Source organism: Muscardinus avellanarius (genome assembly GCF_963383645.1).
Source record: "Muscardinus avellanarius genome assembly, chromosome: 12".
Lineage (NCBI taxonomy): Eukaryota > Metazoa > Chordata > Mammalia > Rodentia > Gliridae > Muscardinus > Muscardinus avellanarius.
The window spans coordinates 92,357,115-92,379,892 of NC_137798.1; the positions used below are offsets into that span (position 1 = coordinate 92,357,115).

The window sequence follows — 22,778 nt, forward strand, 5'->3', positions numbered from 1 at the left end:
TTTTCTTTTTGTACTGGGATGAAACCCAGGGACATTCTACCTTCAAGCTACAGCCCCAGCCCTTTTTTTTTTTTTTTTTTTTATTCTTTTTTTGAAACAAGATTTCACTGAGATGCAAAGGGTCTCACTAAGTACTAAGGCCACACTAAGTTGCTTTTTAAAGCTGTGATCCTCCTGTTTCAGCCTCCCAAGCATGGGGATTATTAGCATGTGCCACCACACCTGGCTTCTTGCCATTTTTAAAGATTCACTAAATAAGCTGGGCATTGTTGGTACATGCTTATAGTCCCAGTTACATGGGAGACTGAGACGGGAAGACCTGGGTTGAAGGCCAGTCATATCAATTTTGCAAGACTGTTTCAAAATAAAAAATAAGCCCCAGCATGTTAGCACATGCTTGCAATCCCAGAATTTTTTGAGGCTAAGACAGGAGGATCACAGCTTTAAAAAGCAACTTAGTGTGGCCTTCTGCAACTTTGACTCTATTTGAAAATTAAGAATAAAGTTGGGCTGAGGGTATGGCTCAGAGGTAGAATACCCGGTTCAATCCCCAGTACCACAAAAAAGAGGGAAGTTAGGGGTATGGCAAAATATTTTGCTTTCATTGACAGTACTTATTCTACATTTTTTGACTTGTGTATAAATGAGAGGTAATGGGCATTGAACCTAGGAGTGTTACATCTTTGAGCTGCAATCTCTCTTTTTTTTTTTTTTTTTTTTGAAACAGGATCTCACTAGGTTGCTGAGTCTTACAATGTTGCCAGGGCTCTTCTCAAACCCTTATCTTTCTTTCTCAGCCTCCTAAGTACTGGGATTACAGTACACCACCATGTCTGCCTATTTATTTATTTATTTCAATGTTTTGTGCTGGGAATGGAACCAGGGGCATTGTACCTCTGGGCTACATCCCAGCCCTGTTTTTATTTTTTGTTTGGAAACAGGATCTCACTAGGTTTATTAGAGTATTACTACTTGTTGTGGCTATCCTTGAACCAGCCATCCTCCTGTCTCAACCTCTCAAGTATTAGGATTATAGGCATGTGCCACCACACCTAGGTATTTTATAATTTAAACTCTCTTTCTGTTCTTTTACTGGTTACTACTATAGTTTACCATAGGAACTTAATTCAGTATTTCCAGAATTAAAACACAGACCCCACTCCCCAATATAAAAGGACTGTAGAATACCTAGGATTCAGTCATCTCTCCATCGACCAGGAGGAACTTTGGTATTGAGGCCAGTAACTTCTGTGGCTTCAGTGTTTGAAAGCAACCCTAGAAGAGAGATCCTCCGGTCAGGTGTCTGCAGCTCTGTGTTGTGGGGACATTGTCTCCCTGAGGGTTGTAGCACTATAGGTTTTCTGTGGCTGAGTAAGAAGGCACACATGGATTTCTACAGAAAGGATGATTCCATGAAACATTCTGAGGGGATGAAAAAGGCTTTCTGTCAGAACACATTAGGATATAAAGAACTTTGGATTGAGTTCCATAGAAATTTGTGAGTGACCTACCTGAGTTCCTCAATTATGAAACACAAATTTGTGGGTTAAAGAATAGTTTGTCCTAGCTGGACGTGGTGGTACATGTTTGTAATCCCTGGGCTTGGGAGGCTGAGACAGGAGGATAGCGCAGGTTGGAAGCCAGTCTTGCTGGCTTAAGAGACCTGTTTCCAAATAAAAATATAAAGTAGATCAGGGAGTGTAGCCCAGAGATAGAAGGCCCCTGGCTTCCATCCCCAGTACCACCAAAAAAAAAAAGTTTGTCCTAGCCGGGCATGTTGGCGACGCACGCTTGTAATCCCAGCATTTGGGAGGCTGAGACAGGAGGATCTGGGTTTGTGGCCATCCTCAGCTACTTAGGCCCTCTGCAACTTAATGAGACCCTGTTTCCAAATAAAAAATAAAAAAAGTAGGGCTGGGGGTGTAGCTTGAAGGTAGAATGCCCCTGGGTTTCATCCCCAGTATTGCCAAAAAGAACAATTTGTCTTGTTACATAACTAATTACTGTGTACAGGGCTTGGCTGTAACTCTTGTCGGCGCAGTGCTGGCCTTGCATGTACAAGGCATTGGGTTTGTTCCTCAGCACCAAAGAAAAACAAATGAGATTAAAAACTTGCTGCAGTGTTATCAGCTTGGTCTTCTTTTAAATGCATAAATTTGCTGGGCGTGGCGTGGTGGCGCTCACTTGTAATCCCCGTGCTTGGGAGGTGGAGACAGGAGGACGGTGCAGGTTCAAAACCAGCCTCGCTGGCTTAAGAGACCCTGTTTCCAAATAAAATATAAAAAAATAGGTCTGGGAATGTAGCCCAGAGGTAGAAGGGTTCCATTCCCAGCACCACCAAAAATAAATAAACAAACAAACAAAGAAATAAACACATACATGCATAAATTGACACCATTATTTTACCGAGTCTATATTCAGAGTTACCTGTGTGTTTATTTTATCATTCGTAAAACCCTAAGTGTTTGGGGATCATCATTTGCTAAAGTTCCTTTAGAACAGGCCTGTTGATACTAAATTTTCTAGGTTTGTTATCTATGAATATTTTAATTTCTCCTTGTTCCTGTGCAGTATTTTTGCTGTATATCCACCACTGGGTTAATGAGCTGTTTGCTGTCCACACTTTGTATATATTCCATTGTCCTCTGGATTCCATTGTTGAATGGACTTCTGTCATTCTAATTGTCTCTGTTCCTTTGTAGGTGATCTGTCCTTTCTCTCTGGCTGCTTCCAAGATCTTCTCTTTGTCTTTGATGTTCTGCAGTTTTTCTACAATATGTTTAGGCCTGGATTTCCTTTTATATTTCTTATTTGGCATATGTTGTATGAAAATATCTTATATTTAAAATAAAATATTTTATATCATGAAGTGTATGTTCATGATAGAAAATTTGGAAAAATAAAACAATTCAATGAGTAATACCTGTTGATAGATTGGGTGGTACTGGGGTGGAACCCAGAGGCTTTCTACCTCCGGCTATACTCCCAGACCTTTTTTTTTTTTTTTTTTGGAAACAGGGTCTCACTAAGTTGCTGAGAGCCTCACTAAGTGGCTGAGGCTGGCTTCGAACCTGTGCGATCCTCCTGTCTCAGCCTCCCAAGCGCGGGGATGACAAGCTTGTGCCGCCACGCCTGGCTCTACCTGTTGATAGATTTCAAAGTAGTTAAATAGTATAGTACAAGGATTTAAAACAAAAGGCAACATTCCAGCCGGTGGTTGTGGTGTACGCTTGTAATCCACGCACTTGGAAGGTGGAGACGGGATTGCACAGGTTCGAAGCCAGCCTTGCTGGCTCAAGAGACTCTGTTTCCAAATAGAAATATAAAAAAATGGGTCTGGGAGTGTAGAAGGCCCCTGGGTTCCATCCCCAGTACCACCAAAAAAAAAAAAAAAAGCAACAACATTCCTTGCTTTTTTATTTTTAATTTTTTGTGGGATGGAACCCAGGGGCATTCTACTTCCTGGCTAGACTCCCAGACCTATTTTTAATCTTTTATTTGGAAATAGGTTCTCACTATGCTGCTGAGAGCTTTGCTAAGTAGCTGAGGCTGCATGATCCTTGCAGGATTGAACCTATCTCAGTTTCCCTAGTACTGGGATTATAAGAGTGTGCCACCACTCCAGCTCATTCCTTGCTTCATTATCCTCCACACTAGTTCCATTCCTCAGAAGTTATCATATTTATTTATTATTTTTTGTGGTACTGGGGATGGAACCCAGAGGTATTCTACCTCCCGAGATAAACATCCTCGGTCCTATTTTATTATTTTTGTGGTACCAAGGACTAAACCCAGGGGCATTCTACCTCTGTGCTACACCCCCAGCCCTATTTTTGATTCTTTATTGTGGTGTAGAGCCTCATGAAGTAACTGAGGTTGGCCAAGAACCTGTGATTCTCCTGTCTCAACCTCCCAAGTACTGGGATTTCAAGTGTGTACCATTATGCTTGGCATCTAGTTTATTTTTTTATTTTCAAGAAGGTCTCACTAAGTTGTAGAGGGCCCTCACTAAGTAGCTGAGGCTGGTTGTGAACTTGTGCTCCTCAGTGCCCAAGTACTGAGATGTGTGCCATTGTACTCAGCTAGAAGTAATTTTAAAATGCTTTTTTTTGGGGGGGGGGCGGTACTGGAGATGGAACCCAGGGGCATTCAACCTCCGAACTACTACATCCCTGCCCTATTTTTTATTTTGAAACAGGGTCTCACTAAGTTGCAGAGAGCCTCACTAAGTAGCTGAGGGTGTCTGTGAATCACAATCCATCAGTTGCAGCCTCCTGAATGCTGGGATTCCGAGTGTGCACCACCACGCCTGGCTTAAAATGCTTTATTACTTTTATTTTTTGTCTGTAATAATATGCTTGTTCTATTCATTTACCAGCTACCAATGGTATCTGTTGATTTCTTACTGTGATTTCTTGTCAGTCTTAATTCATACCTTTTCCCGCCTTCAAGCTCATACAATAAGACCACTGTTTTTATTTCATTTATTGGTTATGTTTGTGATTGTATCTGTTTGTTTATGTATTTATTTATTTATATATGTATTTATTTATTTATTTAGTGGTCCTAGGGATTGAACTCAGAGGCATTCTACCTTTGAGACTACATCCCAGCTCTATTTTTTAGTTTGAAATAGAGTCTCACTAAGTTGTAGATGGCTTCACTAAATTTCTGAGACTGGCTGCAAACCTGGGATCCTCCTGTCTCAGCCTTCCAAGTACTGGGATTACAATTGTACTCCACCATGCCTGGCTTGTAATTTTAAATACATTTAAATATTAAGCACTTAGCCGGGCGTGGTGGTGCATGCTTGTAATCCCCGGCTTGGGAGGCAGAGACAGGAGGATCGCGCAGGTTCGAAGCCAGCCACGTGCGCTGACTTAGGAAACCCTGTTTCCAAATAAAAATGTAAAAATAGGTCTGAGAGTGTAGCCCGGAGGTAGAAGGGCTTCCAGGAACCCCAGTACCACCAAAAAAAAAAAGCATTTAAATATTTTGTCTTATTACCTATATTTTGTCTCCTCAATTTCAATATATTTTGAGTTCTAGAAGATGGACATTTATTCCTTTCAATTATTTTGGTAGTTCAGACTATTTTTTTATGCTTTGATTAGTACATCATAATCTCACATAATGTCCGTCTAGTGATAGTGGCATACGTACACATAGCACTTGGCAGGCTTTCCCTCAGTTTCCTCCCCTACTCCCTCCTTCCTCTTACAGGTATTGAGGTTGCCATTGCTATTCTCACATAGGTATGTAATGTTAGTGGAAATGACTCCGTCATTGATTCTATTATCCCCCTCCTATAGGATGGTCTATAGACCATCTCCCTGGCTCCCCTGGAGTTTCCCCTTTATCATCTGTAGCCCCACTGGTATCTTGATTACTCTCTAGCTTCCACATATGAGAGAAAACATGGCCCTTCACTCTCTGACTGACTCATGTCACTTAACATAGTGTTCTCCAGGTCTATCCATTTCCCTGCAAAGGACATGACTTTTTTTTTTTTTTTTTTTTTTTGTGGTACTGGGGTTCCTGGAAGCCCTTCTACCTCCGGCCTACACTCCCAGCCCTTTTTTACATTTTTATTTGGAAACAGGGTCTCCTAAGCCAGTGCTCGTGGCTGGCTTCGAACCTGCGCGATCCTCCTGTCTCTGCCTCCCAAGCGCGGGGATTACAAGCGTGCGCCACCACGCCCAGCTAAAGGACATGATTTTGTTCTTAATTGCTGAGTATATCTCATAGTTTATAATTTATTCGTCTTTTGATGGATACCTGGGTTGATACGTAATTTGGCTATTATGAATTGTGCTGCTATAAACATGGATGTGCATATATACTTTTTTTTTTTGCGGGTTTGGGGATGTAACCCAGGGGCATTCAACCTCCGAGCTACACCCCCTGCCCTATTTTTTATTCTTTATGTTTGAAACAAGGTCTCACTAAGTTGCAGAGGGCCTCACTAAGTAGCTGAGGCTGTCTGTAAACCGCTCCTGAATGCTGGGATTACCATGCCTGGCTTTTTTTTTTTTTTTTTTTTTTTTTGCAGGTCTGGGGATGGAACCCAGGGGCATTTGACCTCTGAGCCACATCCCCTGCCCTATTTTTATTCTTTATTTTGAAACAGGGACTAAGTTGCGGAGGGCCTCACTAAGTAGCTGAGGCTGTCTGCAAACCGTGATCCTCCCAGTTTCAGCCTCCCGAAGGCTAGAATTGCAAGCGTGCACCACCACGCCCGCCTGCATATATTATTATAGTTTGATTTCAGTCCCTTTGGAAAAGAATGGTGTACCTGGATCATATGGTGGATCCATTACCAATTTTTTCTTTTTTTTTTTTTTCTCCAATACTAGGGGTTGAATGCAGGGGCATTCTACCTCCAAGCTATATCCCCAGCCCTACTTTTTATTTATTTTGACAGGGTCTCACTAAATTGGGGAGGGTCTTAATAAGTAGCTGAGGCTGGCCACGAACCTGCGATACCCAATCCTCCTGTCTCAGCCTCCCAAGTACTGGGATAACAAGCATGCGCTGCCATGCCCATCTTACCTTTTTTTATTTTGAAAAAGGGTCTCAGTAAGTTCCTGAATCAGGCTTCAAACCTGCGATTCTTCTTTCTCAGCCTCCCTGTACGGGGATTACATATATGTGTACCATACCTGCCTCTCTTACCTAGCTATTTTGTTTTCTTTTTCCTTGTTTATATTGCATACCTATATTACCACCTACAGAACTATATTTTGCGCCACTGAGTCATTGGGCTCCCAGTTCTTAGGCACCTTCTTCCTTGAGCCGGTCTCCTCCTCTTCTGATCTTGCTCTTCAAGCCTGTTTTAAGGCGGTCTTCCTTACCTGAGTGTGTCCCACATCCTGAATCTTACTTTGTATTAATGCACTTTTCCACTTTGTAGTTCTTAAGAAACTTTGTCATGAAGAAATTTTCTGGTTTTTTTGTTTTTTTTTGTTTTTGGTACTGAGGATTGACTCCAGGATCCTTCTACCTTCAAGTTATACATTTGGCCCTTTTTATTTGTTATTTGAAGCAGGGTCTCACTAAGTTGGTGAGGCTTCCTTTGAATCACCAATCCTCCTGCCTCAGCTTCCAGTGTACCAGAATTTCAGGTGTAAGGAAACATGGAAGTCCAATTTTCTTTCTTTTGGTAATGGAGATTTCTTTTGGTAATGGAGATTGAGCCCCAAGGGTATTCTATCTCCAAGGTACACTCCCAGCCTATTTTTTTTTTTTTTTTTGAAAGAGATTTTTGCGGCCAGGCGTGGTGGTGCACGCTTGTAATCCCCGCGCTTGGGAGGCAGAGACAGGAGGATCGCGCAGGTTCAAAGCCAGCCGCGCGCGCTGGCTTAGGAGACCCTGTTTCCAAATAAAAATGTAAAAATAGGTCTGGGTGTGTAGCCCGGAGGTAGAAGGGCTTCCAGGAACCCAGTACCACAAAAAAAAAAAAAAAAAAAAGAGAGAGATTTTTGCTAGGTTGCCAAGAGTCTCACTGTTGCTGAGACTGTCCTTGAAACTGCAATTCTAAACTGGGCGTGGTGGCGCACACTTGTAATTCCTTGGGAAGCTGAGTCAGGAACATCATGGTTTGTGGACAGCCTCTGCTATTTAATGAGGCCTTTTGCAACTCAGCAAAACCTTGTTTCAAAATAAAGAAAAAAAAAAATAGGGCTGGGAGTGTGGCTCAGAAGTAGAAAGCCCCTGGGTTCCACCCCTAGTACCACAGGGGGGGAAAAAAACTGCATTCCTCCTGTCTCAGCCTAAAGTACTGAGATTATAGTTATGTACCACCATGCCTGTCTGTTTTTTTGTATCTAGAAATCTCATACTTGATTGATGGTTGATAGTTTGTTTTTTTGCAGTACTGGGGATGGAACCTAGGGGCATTCTTCTAACTACACTTGCAGCCATATTTTATTTTGAAACAAGGTCTCACTGGGTTGCAAAGGGCCTCACTATGTAGCTGAGACTGTCTGCAAACTGTGATCCTCCTGTCTCAGCCTCCCAAATGCTAATATTACATGCGTGCGCCACCACGCCTGGCTGATGCTTTGAGTTTTGATTGGTACAAAATTGTAAGTTGAATGTATTGTCCTCAAAACTCAGAAGACATGGCTTCATTGTATTGGGATTTCTAGTTTTCATACTAAGAATTTGTTTGCTTGTCTGATTTTATTCCACTGTAAAAAAAAATATATATATATATATATATATATATATATATATTTTTTTTTTTTTTTTTTGAGGTACTGGGGATTGAATCCAAGGGCATTCTACCTCCAAGCTACACACCTAGCCCTACTTTTTTTTTTTTAATTTTTGGTCTTTGTATGTGTGTGTGTGTGGTACTAGGGATGAAACCCGGGGTATTCTTCCTCTGAGCTACATCCCCAGCCCTATTTTTTGTATTTATTTATTTTTTTATTCTCTATTTGAAACAGGGTGCTCTTCCCTACGGACAATATTTGTCCATATGTTTTCCATTTTTTGGAGCTTGTTGAATTCTTACCTGCCATGATCCCTTCCCTAATCTCTATCTCCAAATCAGTGATCCACATATTTTTAACCATACAATTTTTGTAAAGTCATTTTAGAATGTGTATGCCGTGTATTTATTTACATATACATACTATTGTTAGTATAAATTATAGATTCCCAAATTGATGACACTGCCAGTGGAGGGCACTAAGACAGTCTGGGGTGGGAAGAGTGCTGGTAGCCTCAGGTACAAATAGGAGGCACTGAATAAAATAGCAGGGTGGTGGAAGTGCCCAGGGGACACTGATATTTTTTTAAAGGGAGCAGTAAGCCATTGGGTTTGGTAATCTATGGTAGATATGTTAAGAAAAACAAAAATAAAAACCCAAGGATGACAGAATAGAGGCGTAAATATTTCCAATATAATAGCTTTGATGTTTTTGTTTTGTATCTCTGGATAATTTGAAATTAGTGTTAAATGTTAAGGATTTATGCTTTTTTTAAGTTACTTCATTTTTCTCAGACCTTCCAGGAGGTACCTTAGCATATAGATGATCCTAGACTTGTGATGTTCTTGTATCCCAATAACCCATCATAAGTTGAAAATATCAATTGACAGCCGGGCGTGGTGGCGCGCACGCTTGTAATCCCAGCATTTGGGAGGCTGAGACCGGAGGATCGCAGTTCGCAGACAGCCTCAGCTATGAGGCCCTCTGCAACTCAGACCCGGTTTCAAAATAAAGAATAAAAAATAGGGCAGGAGGTGTAGCTCAGAGGTCGAATCCCCTTGGGTTCCACCCCCAGACCCTCCAAAAAAAAAAGAAAGAAAGAAAGAAAATATCAGTTGACAAGGAAGGCTAGAAGTATTGAATATAATGTAGCTTTTTTTTTTTTTTTTTTTTTTTGGTGGTACTGGGGGTGGAACCCAGAGGCTACCTCCGGACTATACTCCCAGACCCATTTTATATTTTATTTGGAAATAGGGTCTAAGTTGCTGAGAGCCTCACTAAGTAGCTGAGGCTGGCTTCGAACCTGAGCGATCCTCCTGTCTCAGCCTCCCAAGCGCAGGGATTACAAGCGTGCGCCACCACGCCCGTCTGATAATGTAGTTTATTGAATATAGCAGATTGCAGAGTGCAGTATTGGTCACTTCCTGGGTTCTGTGGCTCACTGCACTGCCCAGTAAAAAAGAGTATCTTAACACACATCACTAGCCCAGGAAAAGGTCAAAATTCAAGGTAGAGTTTTTACTGGGTGAATATTGCTTTCACACCACTGTAAAGTTGAAAAAAATCGGAAGTTGAGTCATCTTAAGTCTGAATTCTTTATCATCTGGACTGGAAGCACTGTGAAAGAGACTTGGTATAGAAGAAGCATTTTTATATTCAGAACAAACGGAACCATAAACCTGTCTGCTGCCCTCCTTGGAAGTTATCAGTTCACTTAGAAATTTAATAATCTTTGGGGTCTTTTTTATTATGTGAACTTGTTTTCTTGGTGTATAAAGTGGGATTTTATATCATATGCACACACACATACATGTACCTATAAGATTATATGAATTAAACCACATGCTCTTTTCCCAATACTGGGAGTAGAGACCAGGGGCGTTCTCACTAGGTTGATGAGTCTATAATATCTTGTTCCATTTAACGTATCATGCGGAGAAGTATATAATGTAGTGATTGTGAATAAGGACTCGGGATCCAGACTGCCTAGGTTATTAATCCAGGCCCCGCCACTCACTTTCTGATCTTAGCCTTTCTGTACTTCAGTTTTCTAACCTGCAAATAGGGATAACGGTTTTATCTATCTGCCTTTTACTCTGAGGAGTAATGTTAACTATAAAACTTGTCTGCCTGTATTTATTTATTTATTTATTTATTTATTTATTTATTTATTTATTTATTTATTTATTTATTGTGGTACTGGGGTTCCTGGAAGCCCTGCTAGCTCCAGGCTACACTCCCAGACCTATTTTATATTTTTATTTGGAAACAGGGTCTCTTAAGCCAGCAAGGCTGGCTTCGAACCTGCGTGATCCTCCTGTCTCCTCCTCCCAAGTGTAGGGATTACAAGTTTGCGCATTTTGCCTGTACATATTTATGTTGGAAGGCCTTTGCTTATTTTGCATTCTAAGATTGGGCTGGGCATTAGGTTACAGGAATCAGGAGCGGCTCTTTCAGGCACTTGTTTGTTGTGAATCATTCTCATCTACCACTTGCCTGCTTTCCCCTTGCCATTGTTTGTTGCCCTCTAGTGGCCAACTGGTTTGCAGATGGTGCTTCTCCGAGATCATCGTGTTCTTAGTGCTGACTGTAGGTGTTGTCAGCTAGTACTCTTAAAAAAATTTTTTTGAATCGAAAGTCTAGAAATTTTGCACATTTTCTGTATAAAATAAAATTTTAAGAATTAGAGTAATTTGTAGATAATGTGGAAATGAATGAAGATTGTTATCTAAATTCGAGCAGTTAGACTTTTCTTTTTTCTATTATTGTAAGCAATAGCTATTTGGGAAACTAGAGGCCACAGTTCTTTATAAAAGGAGTCGTCTTTCGAAGAGGCTAGGATGAATAATGTCTACTTATTTGCATTGTGACAAGTTGTATAGCTTACGTGTTGCTTGCAAAGTAAGCCAAAGTGAAAACAGCTTCTCTCAAGCTAAGGTTACAGAAAGATTTTTCCATGTTCGTGAAATGGAATTTGTATGTGTGTGTGGGGGGGGGGGCGAGGTACTGGGCATTCTACTTCTGAGCTACATCCCAGCCTTACCTTTTTAGCTTTATTTTCAAACAGAGTCTTACTAAGTTGCTAGGGCTGATCTCAAACCTTGCCATCCTCCTGTCTCAGCCTCCCAAGTACTGGTATTATAGGCATTAGCCACCGCGCCCAGCAGGAATGGAAAGCTTTTAATACTGTGAATATAGCAATAGTTCCTCAGTTGATGAATAGTGTCAATTCAGTGACTCATTGAATTCCAGCTGGCTTTTTTATAGAAGTTGGTAAACTGATCCTAAAATTTATATGGAAATAAAAAGGGCCCTATTTGAATAATAAAAATTATTGAAAAAGAATAATGATGTGTAGCTAGGTATAGTGGTGCATGCTTGTAATCCCAGTACTTGGGAAGCTGAAACTAAAGGATCGCAGGTTTGAGGCCAGCCTCAGCAACTTGTGAGGCCCTCTGCAACTCAGTGATACCCTATTTTCAAGTGAAGATTAAAAATAGGGCTGGGAGTTATAGCTCAGAGGTAGAATGTCCCTGCACTCCATACCCAGTACCACCAAAAAAAAATAATAATAATAAAGTAATAATGATGTGTTTTGTTTCTGGATATCAAAACTTAATGTTATAATAATCAGTGTGTGGCATTGACATACGATTAAACATACAGATGAGTTTAACAGTATTGTAAGTTCACAGATAAGCCCATACCTTTATGGTCAAATCCATACCCACCTTAATGATCAGCTGACTTTCAGCAAGGCACTAAGATAATTCAGTGAAGAAAGAGTCTAACACTGGTGTTAGGACAACTGGTTATCCACATGCAAAATAATGAAGTTGGGCCCTTTATACTAAAGTTAACTCGAAAATGGATCTAACCTACATTTAAGACACACAAACACAAATCTGAAGCTTAAAAATTGTGGTCTAGCCGGGTGTGGTGGCACATGCCTATAATCCTAGCATTTGGGAGGCTTAGATGGGAGGATCACAGGTGGGGGACAGCCTCAGCTACTACTTAGTGAGGCCCTCTGCAACTCAGTGAGACCCTGTTTCAGAATAAAGAATAAAAATAGGACTGGGGGTGTAGCCCGGAGGTAGAATGTCCCTGGGTGCCATCCCCAGTAAGCCTCCCCAAAAAACAACGTGGTATAATGGAAAAAAGGGAAAAAGTACATTAAATTTATATCATGTTCAACAAAGTACTTAATGTTTTATCGCTTGCTTTATAGTGCCGCCCTTAAGTGTTCTATCATTATGAAGTAAGTAATAGGAAACTCTTTGTGGGTCAGTATCTACTTTGAGCCAATCAGAAGCCAGGATTGTTTTGATGTAATAATAGGGCTTATTTGCAGAGGACCTGTAGGTACAGGCAGCTGTGTATCAGGGCTTCTTAGTTGTAGTAGAAAAACAAACTGATATGGTGGGTTTAGCATTTTCAAATTTATTTTGAGTTCTGGTTCTAGAAATGTTCAACCTTATTTTTTCGATTATAGGTTTTAAACTGTTACTCTTAATACATATTAAGGTAACAGGATTGATCACTGCTTTTACTTTTGATGAGACAATTTAATGAGCTCTGAAGAAAAAACTACCAGATATTAAGAGAATTTTTTGAACATGTCTTCGAGGTTTCCCTCACCATCTCTGTCGACTTTCCTCTCACCAGAGCCAGTAGATTTAGGTTCTGTGACAAGTTCTTCTTGTTCACAAAATGAGTTAGACAACATTTCCCACCTTTTAAGGAAAATATCAAGCGATATCAATGAAATTAAAGGAATGAAAGCAGCAATTTTGACAGTTGAAGCAAATCTTTTTGATCTAAGTGTTAGAGTGTCACAGAATGAAGCAAAAATTTCATCTTTGGAGGTTAAAATGAATGAATATTCAGCGTCAACATCTGAATGCAACAGACAGTTGGAAGATTTTCAAGAACAAATAGGTTTTGAATCACAGTCAAGGGCTACTGATGTAAAAATAATTGGCTTCCTTAGAAATATCGAAAAAGGTAAACTGATGTGTTTAGGTACTTGTCCATTCATGTGTATCTGTCCACATATCTTGACGTTGACACACAGGCAGCAGAGCATGGAGAAGCTGAATTTTTCATGGACTTTGTATGATTTAACTTAAAAGCATAGAATTGGAATTCTGTCCTCCTCTTTCTTTTGGTACTGGAGATTGAACCGAGGAGCATTCTACCTCTGAGTTACACCCCCAGCCCTTTTTGTTTTTCTTTTGAAACAGGGTCTCACTAGGCTTCTAAGAGCCACCTCACTACATTCCTTAGCCTGGCCTACGATCCTCCTGTCTCAGCCTCCCAAATACTGGGATTACAGGTGTGTGCCACCATGCCTGACCAGAATTTTATCCTTTTTGGTGGAGCTCTTACAAGATATTTTGAAGAGAATGAAGAACGTGTAAATGAAGCAAAACTTGGAACGTCAGAATGGTCGTCTTTTCAAGTATCCATGTGAAACCGTTTTAAAATGTATAATGTGTTCATTCATGCGTATGATGAGACTGTTGTAGTAGTATTTGAGTCTGGTGACTGGATTGCAAGAGCTTTCTTAGAACCTGTAACATGTCGGAATATAACTTTACCAAAAGACATATGGGTTTCAGGTCTTCTCATGATTTGTGTTTTTACCATAATTTGGGATAGAATTCACCCCTTTTTGGACTCATACTAAAGAGTAATGTAATAAAACTTAACATTTTAATAGAAGTTAACCAATAAAATGTCAAACTTAATATTGCTTTTAAACCTAAAATCTTGCCAACTGATTGCCAACTTAGGTGTTTTCACTGAGAAAGCAGCCTGTCTTTGGGAAAATTCATGTAATAGACTTACTAAAGTGTAGTGTGGGTTTCTTGCTAGTGTCAGTATTTGAAGGCTCATCAGCCACATTGCTTTATACATCGCCATGTTCACACTTAAGTGAGCAAGTGGATGCCTGATCTTGCAAAGCTCTGTGGAGGGTACGAAGAAATGTGGGATCCTTACATAGCTTAGGAAGGCACAAAGTCAGTGCTCCAGTGTTTTGGGAAGTATGACTGTTAGTAATATTTTAATTAGTGTAATGAATCTAATATTAAGAATCTGAATCTTTTAAGAAATAATACTCTAGATGAGCACCTTTTTTCATAGGAGACCCAGTTATTTTCATGCATCACTTGACACACTGATGGTCTCAGAGATGTCTCAGAAGGCAGTTTCATTGTTGGGCAAACACAGAGCATACGAACACAAACCAAGATAGTTACACTACTTGGTGATCGAATCTCATGGGGTATTAGATATTTAGTTCAACTGAAATGTTGCTTTGTGGCATATTGACTTGTATTTTCATGTTATTCTAATGTAGGGCCTGGATTGCAGAAATTTGAGCGTTGTACTTAAACTCTTGTTTAGTATTCATCCAAGTTGAATTCCATGCCGTGGTAACTCTGAAGTGTTTTTAGAATTCCACTGAGTTTTATTACGCAGGGATCGGGCCGTGAGGGAAGGAGGTGTCAGTGCTAAGAGCTGGGAAGCTGGGCTTGCCCTCTCCATTGTGCATTTGGCTGTTGGACTCCTCTACCTTTTACCTTTACTTCTGCAGGCTTCACCCGTGTCCTCCTAGGGAGGCTGTGGAGTGTCTTCATTCCCAATGCAATCTCGAGTACAGAGATAGGCCTTGTGTTCTGTAAATGTTATCAGGTTGCATTGCTGAAGTTTTGTTTTTGAGACTTTAAATTATAAACTCAGATTAATTTCTGGGAAACAAATACTAGTATGTAAGATTAGTGAAGTTTTTAAATTTATATTCTAGGAACTCAACAGAGACAATTGTTATCCCGACTGCAAATTGACCCGGTAATGGCAGAAACGCTGCAGATCAGTCAAGGTTGGTAATAATTCAATTTTCACAGTACTATAGCAGTTTCCTGTTGCATTCCCATTCCTTACACCTCATTCAGTGTGCCTCGTATCTCTTAGATCCTGCCCTAAGATGCTACATTTAGATCTGTGAGAATATTTTAGGGCCAGGAGATAAGATCTGCATTTCTCCATGTTGTCCTGTTTTATTATTTGCCTCATTCAGAGCCTTTCTTTTGTCCCTGCCATTCCTCCTGGCTGTCAGGGAAGCTGGGTCCCTCACTTGCTCTCCCTCGCTAGCCTGATGCAGAGGGCCACTGCCTCCAGCTGCTGTCTGCTTCTCCTTTGACCCGGTCCTCACTTTGACTCGCTGTGGAACTCGCTCGCTTGTCTCCCCCGCCTGCACACGCCTGTATGGTGGGGCGGCCAGTGCTTTATCATCTGTGTCCTCTGCCCCGCCCCGGCCAGGCCAGATGCACGTCCTCGCCTCAGAAATGCAGGGAACCATTGAATACCTGAACTCTTTCCTCTCGTTTCCCCTAAAGTCTTGTCCCTTACCCCTCCTTCCCTGCTGGCCCTTCCTGAGTTTTCCTCCCCTCAGTTAGGACTCCACAGTCAGTGAGTGACTATCCCTGGCCCGTCTCCAGCTTTCTGTCTCAGATGGCGATGCTTTTCCTCTCAGCCTTCGCCTCCATCCAGATGCCAGGTCCTGCCCGTCTGATGAACACGATCATGTCGCCATACTCCTCCAGCGCCAGTCTCTCCTTTCCTCTGGCTTCTCCTCCTGCCCTAAGTGTTGACTGCCTCCTTTCTTGATTTGGCCTCATCTTCCAGCATTCCATCCTGCTTTCAACATAAGGTTTTACAGCCAAGGTGTATGCGTGTTGTATACCCACATCATCAGCTCTTGTGCATTCCTTTTTGGTTTTGTTTTTGTTTTTCTTTTTACCCTTAATGCACATACCGGTTTTACAGATTCAGTCATCAAGTTCCTCTCAGGGATACAAAGGACTATAGTCTTTGAATTCCTGTCCTGCTTTTTATTTCTGAGCCATTGGGTTTCTGCATATTCCTTTTACTTTTTTTTTTTTTTAACAGTTTTTTTTCATGTAATACTTTTCCTGACTTCTCCGAGGGTATTAAAAGTTGTCTTAACATTTTTCCTTTTCCTTTTCCTCTTTTGTCTTGTTTTCTTCAAGTTATTTTGACTGTTTCACGGGAGAGGTTTTCCACATGGGACCTCGGGTTGCCTTTCAGTTCAGAGTGGAGCACTCAGGCTGGTGTTGGCATGTTTTTTCTGAGTTGGGCCCAGGGGCCTGGACTTCATGTTTCCGTGTAGGTCCTGTGCGGACAGTGATTTGTCCAGCCTGCCTGATTTTGGGAGCTCCCTGGTTGTCGCTGCCTTTAGGTCTTTCTTCTCAGGCTGGTAGATTTTTTTTCTTTTTCCAAAGAAAGCTCTTTGAATAAATAGCTGGGGTGCCAGAGTTCAGGTAGTTCAGAGAAGAAAGAAGGCTGTGGGGTGGTACCTCAACAACAACATCATCATCATCATTATTATTATTATTATTATCATTATTTTATTTTATTTTGGTGGTACTGGGGGTGGAACCCAGGTCCTTTCTACCTCCAAGCTATACTCCCAGACCTATTTTATACTTTATTTGGACACGGGGACTCACTAAGTTGCTGAGAGCCTCACTAAGTTGCTGAGGCTGGCTTCAAACCTGCACAATCCTCCTGTCTCAGCCTCCCAAGCGCAGGGATTACAAGTGTGTGGCAACACGCCTGGCTTCAACATTAATTATTATGTAATGTTTTTATGACACACCCTCCACATTTTTACATGGTTAGCATCCATGATGCAGAGACCCTCTGTGTTTACCTTCTCAAGAGTCTAAAGTTCCACTTTCTCTAGGGGAGGCTGTATGAAATGGGTAAAGGTTATCAGAAAGTCCTTGTTTTTTTAAAACAAACTTTCATAGTATATATATGTACAGGTTACTTTGTTGTAGCACATTTCCATCAGAAACCACCAGTGCTTCACCCCTGGGCCTCTCCAGCAGTGGTCAGCAGGAGAGATCCTCACTGGAGAGGTACGGACGGGTGTGGGGGATCAAACGAGAACATGGCTGAGTGGACTTAGACCGAGTGCTGCTGCTGCTTTTTTGTTGTTTTTTCCCCCGTGGTACTGGGGATGGAATCCAGGGGCCTTTATTTGGAAACGGGGTCTCACTCAGCTGCTGAGACCTCACTAAGTTGCTGAGGCTGGCTCCGAACCTCTGTGGTCCTCTTGTCTCAGCTTAGGGTTACAAACATGCAGCCCCACTTCCGCTGACGACTGCTTCCGCGGTGGCCTCTCACACACCTGGTGTTGTCTTTGCCGGGTCCTTTGCTGCCAGTTCCTTGGCCTTTGTCATCTAGATTGGGTTTCTTCATTTTGGGCTTAGAATTCAATTTTTTGAAATTTACTGAGTTCCTGTTGCCATTTTTCAGTTTCAAAATGTGGTTGTCCCTTACAGTTACTTTTCTTGTAAAAACAAAACCCCTTGCCGGGCGTGGTGGCGCATGCTTGTAATCCCCGTGCTTGGGAGGCTGAGACAGGAGGATTGCACAGGTTTGAAGCCAGCCTCAGCTACTTAGTGAGGCTCTCAGCAACTTAGACCCTGTTTCCAAATAAAAATATAAAATAGGTCTGGGAGTGTAGTCCAGAGGTAGAAGGCCCTGGGTTCCACCCCCCAGTACCACCAAAAAAAAACCCAAAACCCCTTGGGACTGATGGTATAGCTCAGTAGTAGAGCACTTGCCTAGCATTTATAAAACTTTGGGTTCAGTTCCAGCAGCACAAGCTAAAAAAGTGAACAACAAGAAACTCCTTTACTAACATTTTCATGGGTCTTTGGGCGGAAAGAGAATATGCCGTGGGTTTAGTCTTTGTCTTCCTAGAAGACGCAACCCTCTCTTGCCTGCTTGACCTCCACACATGACGCTGGCAGCCATGGCCAGTGGCTGGTGCGGCGTGGGCCTCGGTGCGCTCTGTGCTTCCTCCTACACTGTACATGTGGCACTTGGCTGCTGTGCTTCTGCAGTCTTTGAGTCTGAGTCCCTAGGCCTCCAGGACTTGCACTTTGGGCTCCCCGTTGTTTTATTCGTTAGCTTCTCCACTACCCCGTAAAAGGTGAGCTTTACCCTGTGCACACCCTGACATTTTCATGTCTCCTGCTTCTCCTAAGCACTGAGCTAGACGTGCTCTACCCCAGGAGCAGAGTGGACGGAGGAGTGCAGCAGCCTGGGCTCTGCCTTCGCATGCCCACAGCTGCCCACAGGCCTCAGCGGGCTGGTGACACACTTTGAGCTGGAATTGGTTTTAAGTAATAACAAGAAGAAAGCTTCTTAGACTTCCTGGGAAGAGTCAGTGAGATTGCAGCACTGAACTCCTTAACATTCTTTCATTCACTTCTGTTTCTCCAGGTCTGAGGAGTAAATCTTAATTTTCAGCTTCCTCCTAAAAATGTAAGCCCATGGACTTGAAAGTAAATAAACCTAACATTGAAGTTCACTGCCTTTTAAATTTGCTCTTCCTCTTTTTCTTTATTTCCTATCTCAACTGTGGCTCTTTTCCTCTCACCTCGTCTGTCCCCTGTATCGCTGCCTCTCCTGGAGAGGTTGTTGAAATGGCAGCTGAGGGGTCTGTGGAGTGCGTGCGTCTCCTCACCCTTGCAGGTGTGCTAGAGGGACGGACAGAGGCTGGATCTTTTAGTTAGGGCTTATTTGTTTTTCAGTACTGAGTTGAACCCAGGGGCTTTCTGCTACTGAACTGCACACTCATGCCCGCGTTGTTTTTTATATTGAAGCAAGGTCTTAACTAGGTTGCTGTGGCTGTCCTCAAACCTGCAGCCCTCCTGCCTTAGTCTCTCAAGTCCTGGTATTACAGGTGTGCACCATCACACTAGGTCTTTTGATTTCTTTCTACTTCCATGCCAGAATCCAAAGCATTGAGGTATGTGAGGTCTTCAGTATAGAGTTCAGCCCTCCTTGGCCTCTTAGCTGCTGAGCCAGCCAGGCACACTGTCAGCCCCCGCGTCTCCTGCCTTTGCACCAGTGCCTTGGAAGGCCCCGCCTTGCCGCGCCCTCCCTGCCCAGGCACCCTGTTTGTTCTTACTCCTGGTTCTTGCTTCTCATTTCTTTAATCCCCACTTCAGGTTTTTACCCTCAGAGAGCTTCTCCTTGATTCTTACTGGAGCAGTTGCTTTTGTCCTCCCAGCACTTGTTCATACCCCTTTTGGGGAATGCTGTTCTGGAATTGAATATGTCTCTCCCCTCTGTGTACTTAGCACAGTATTCTCAGATGTTTAGTAAATATCTGTTGAGTGACTACCTATGACTTTTGGTGCCTATTATTTACTTCTTAGCTTTATAGAAGGGCACTGAGTTGGTGGCATATTGGCAGGTCAGTTGTATCCATTTTGAGCTGCAGGTCTTATCACATGTTAATCTTAAGCATATCGTAGATGAAGGAGCTTCTGATTATTTGCACTCAAGATCAGTGTTAAGCCCAATTATCTTAAAATTCTCTTTTAAACTAGTTTTGTATCTACAACCAGGTAGAAATTATGCCACATGAATTCTTGTTTTCAGAATGCATTCTCTTAAGTGTTACTTTGCAAAATGAACAAAATTCTAGAGAATAGTAGTATTCTTTAATCCTCTAGTGTGTCTTAACACTCTCCCACCAGATGCATCGCAGGAGAACCTTTCCCTGCTGTTAGCAGGGAGTGTTCATTCGGTTCGTTTGAAATGTGCCACATGAGGGAGTCTACTCGAGTTCTTTGAAAAGATGTTTGGAATAGAATTAGCAATCCTGGTCCTGAGTATCCATTGTGATGTTCTTTTGAAAATAATTGTGAATATATAAAAGATTGACATTCTTCTCACATATGTAATGTTGGGAATGAAAGGTATATTCAAAAGTAAACATTTGTGGCCAATTTTTTTGGCTCAGATTACTATGACATGGAATCCATGGTCCATGCAGACACAAGATCATTTATTCTGAAGAAGCCAAAGCTGTCTGAGGAGATAGTAGTGGCACCAAACCAAGAGTCGGGGACGAAGACCGCAGATACCCTTCGGGTACTTTCAGGACACCTTTTGCAGACACGGTAGATGGTTTCTTTTTCTTGCCTAGCTAAACTTGTGTGATTAGACAGTGCAGATCCACCAGTAGTTCCCAGCTTCCCGCCCCGCCCCAGCCCCCAGAAGAGTGCTCTCGTGGTGATTCAGTAATTAGTCTGTGAGTAGTTAGCTTAATTCAGTGTTCACCAATTCCAGTTTATCTTGTTCAGGAAATCCATTAGCCTACAAATAAAAACTCAGCACGTTTTAAAACTCCATTATACACATCTACAGAATGCAGTGTTAAAAGCCAAGTAACCAAAGTTAGAAAATCTTCCCAAAGAGAGAAGGTTAGGGCTGGGTGATTCTTCCCTTATAGAATGGACTTAGTGTTCGATAAAGGAACAAAGTAAAAATAGTAAAGTTAATGTCAGTGTAAAACTGCCGGCCATTGTGTTCAGAGCATCATGCTGACTCTTTGGTTTGTTTACATGTTGATCCTATGAGGATCAGACAGACAATGGAGACAGGGTTGAGGGGAGGTTGTCCTTAGTAGTAGAAGCCGCACTGCCTGGCCATGCCACCGTGTGTACAGGAGTCCGCTAGGGCCGTACCTTGAAGTTCTACCATGCCTTTTTACCTAATCAAACGCAGAGCAAGGGAGGAGTAGTTCTGCTGAAGAGCACGCTAGGAGGTGCAGCCTTTTTGTGTTTGTTTCCCTAATTCTGTGGTATTTTTTATCTGTCTGGCAGAGATCTTGTACAACCAGATAAACCTGCAAGTCCCAAGTTTATAGTGACGCTGGATGGTGTCCCCAGCCCCCCAGGATACATGTCAGATCAAGAGGAGGACATGTGCTTTGAAGGAATGAAACCTGTAAACCAAACTGCAGCCTCAAACAAGGGACTCAAAGGTCTCCTCCACCCACACTTGCAGTTGATGAGCAGGCAGCTTGCTGACCCAAATGGTAGCTTTTCCTACGGTGTGTTGAGAGCTCAGACTTCCTTCACAGGGTGCTGGCATAAAGGGAATCTGTGGCTTGTTTCTGTCTTCACTGAATACTGCTTGGAACCCTTGCTTTTATTCAGTATTGGCCCTTTTTCTTTATTCAGACAAAAACACCAGTTAACATTCCAGGTCGTTTCCTGTGTTTCACAGATGGGCTGTTGTGAAGGGAACGTGGCCATGGACTCTGAGCCACCCGTCAGGGCGCTTGTCTGAGGGTGAACGCCACCCTCGACGCGCGGCTCCTCTCTCCCAGCCGCTGCGCTGTCCCTTTGACCTGCAGCCGTCTCCTAAGTCACGAGAGCAAGATGGATTTGGATTTGGATGGTCTCTTTACTTCAGTAAAATTATGTTGAAAGTTCCTCACCTTATTTGTCAAGATATTTCTTAGAAGTGTAGAAGAAACCTAATGTTTAATGTGGAAAAATAAGAATTCACGGAACTCAGCTGAGCCCGTTCAGGCGAGGCTAAGCTTTTAGGCAGGCACGTGTCTATAATCACCAGCTCTCATCCTGTGCACCAGTCCCGTAGCACCACTGATCCTTTTTATTCATGATAATTTTTAGAAACACCTTTTCATTAGCAGGAGAGAGAGTTACTAAACCTTAAAAATTGATGGATTCAAAGAAAAAAAATAATAGATTTTGGAGTGTTTTCTGAATACTTTTAGCCGAGATAAGAAAACTATTGAATACCTTGGTCAGTCTCATATACTTTGGGGCGTCACTAGTTACCAAGAGTGAGTGAACTGTGAATCAGTGATCTGATGTCATTGTTTTGGTTTGTGGAGGGCGTTGGAAATCTGGCCCTGTCAACAGAAGGAAAAATTTTTAAAATAGTAACAAAGAATTGCAATAGGCAGTATGGATTGCTTGACTGTGTATTTTGTCTGAAATAAGAAATTCTGTTGTTTTTACTACTTATTAATTACACACATGGGATTGAACCCAGGAGCATTCTACCTCTGAGCTATACCCCCAGCCCTTTATATTTTTTATTTTGCATCAGTCCTGCAGAGTTGCTCAGGCTCTCACTGAATTAGGAAGCTGGCCTTGAATCTACCAGTCTTAGGTCTCTGCCTGCCAAGTACTGGGATTCCAGACTTCCACCATGCACCAGGCTGACTACCCTGGATCTTCAACTTGATAGCTTAATATTTGCATGTGTTAGGATTTAATTTCACTTAAGTGAGGGTGTCTGTGTTAGGCTTTGTTTGGTATCTGTGTAGTGTCAGTGACAGCTCTGGCCCAGTCACATAAGTATTGTGCCGTTGACACAGCCGGGGAGAGCAGTGAGCCCACTGTCCCGAGGCTTTGACAGGGATTGCAGTGTTTTGCTGCTGCTCGAGGATGAAGCTTTTTAGTAACGATAATTTGAGTGTTGCGGGAGAGGCTCCTTCAGAGCATTTGGCCTCTCTCAAGATGGGAGTTTTGAACGTGTGCTTTGGGTTGGTGTTGTGTGTAATTTCAGGGTGCACCAACAGCACATCTGTTAGTCACCCCCTCACTGGCCATTAGAGGGCAGCACAGATTTTCTAGCTGTCAATAAAAAAAAATGAATCTGCAGCCAGGTGTGGTGGCT

At 42.2% G+C, this 22,778-nt stretch overlaps 1 protein-coding gene across 1 annotated transcript in view; it reads left to right on the forward strand.

Annotated features, from left to right (window-relative positions):
- The window catches only part of ZC3H14 (zinc finger CCCH-type containing 14), a gene marked incomplete at both ends in the record, with an annotated part of 55,218 nt that overhangs the window by 27,053 nt on the left and 5,387 nt on the right, over nucleotides 1-22,778 (forward strand). The window contains 3 exons of the mRNA XM_080706890.1: nucleotides 15,034-15,108; nucleotides 20,080-20,239; nucleotides 20,945-21,174. Coding sequence (XP_080563016.1) covers nucleotides 15,034-15,108; nucleotides 20,080-20,239; nucleotides 20,945-21,174 — 465 coding nt within the window. The remainder of the gene's footprint in view (nucleotides 1-15,033; nucleotides 15,109-20,079; nucleotides 20,240-20,944; nucleotides 21,175-22,778) is intronic.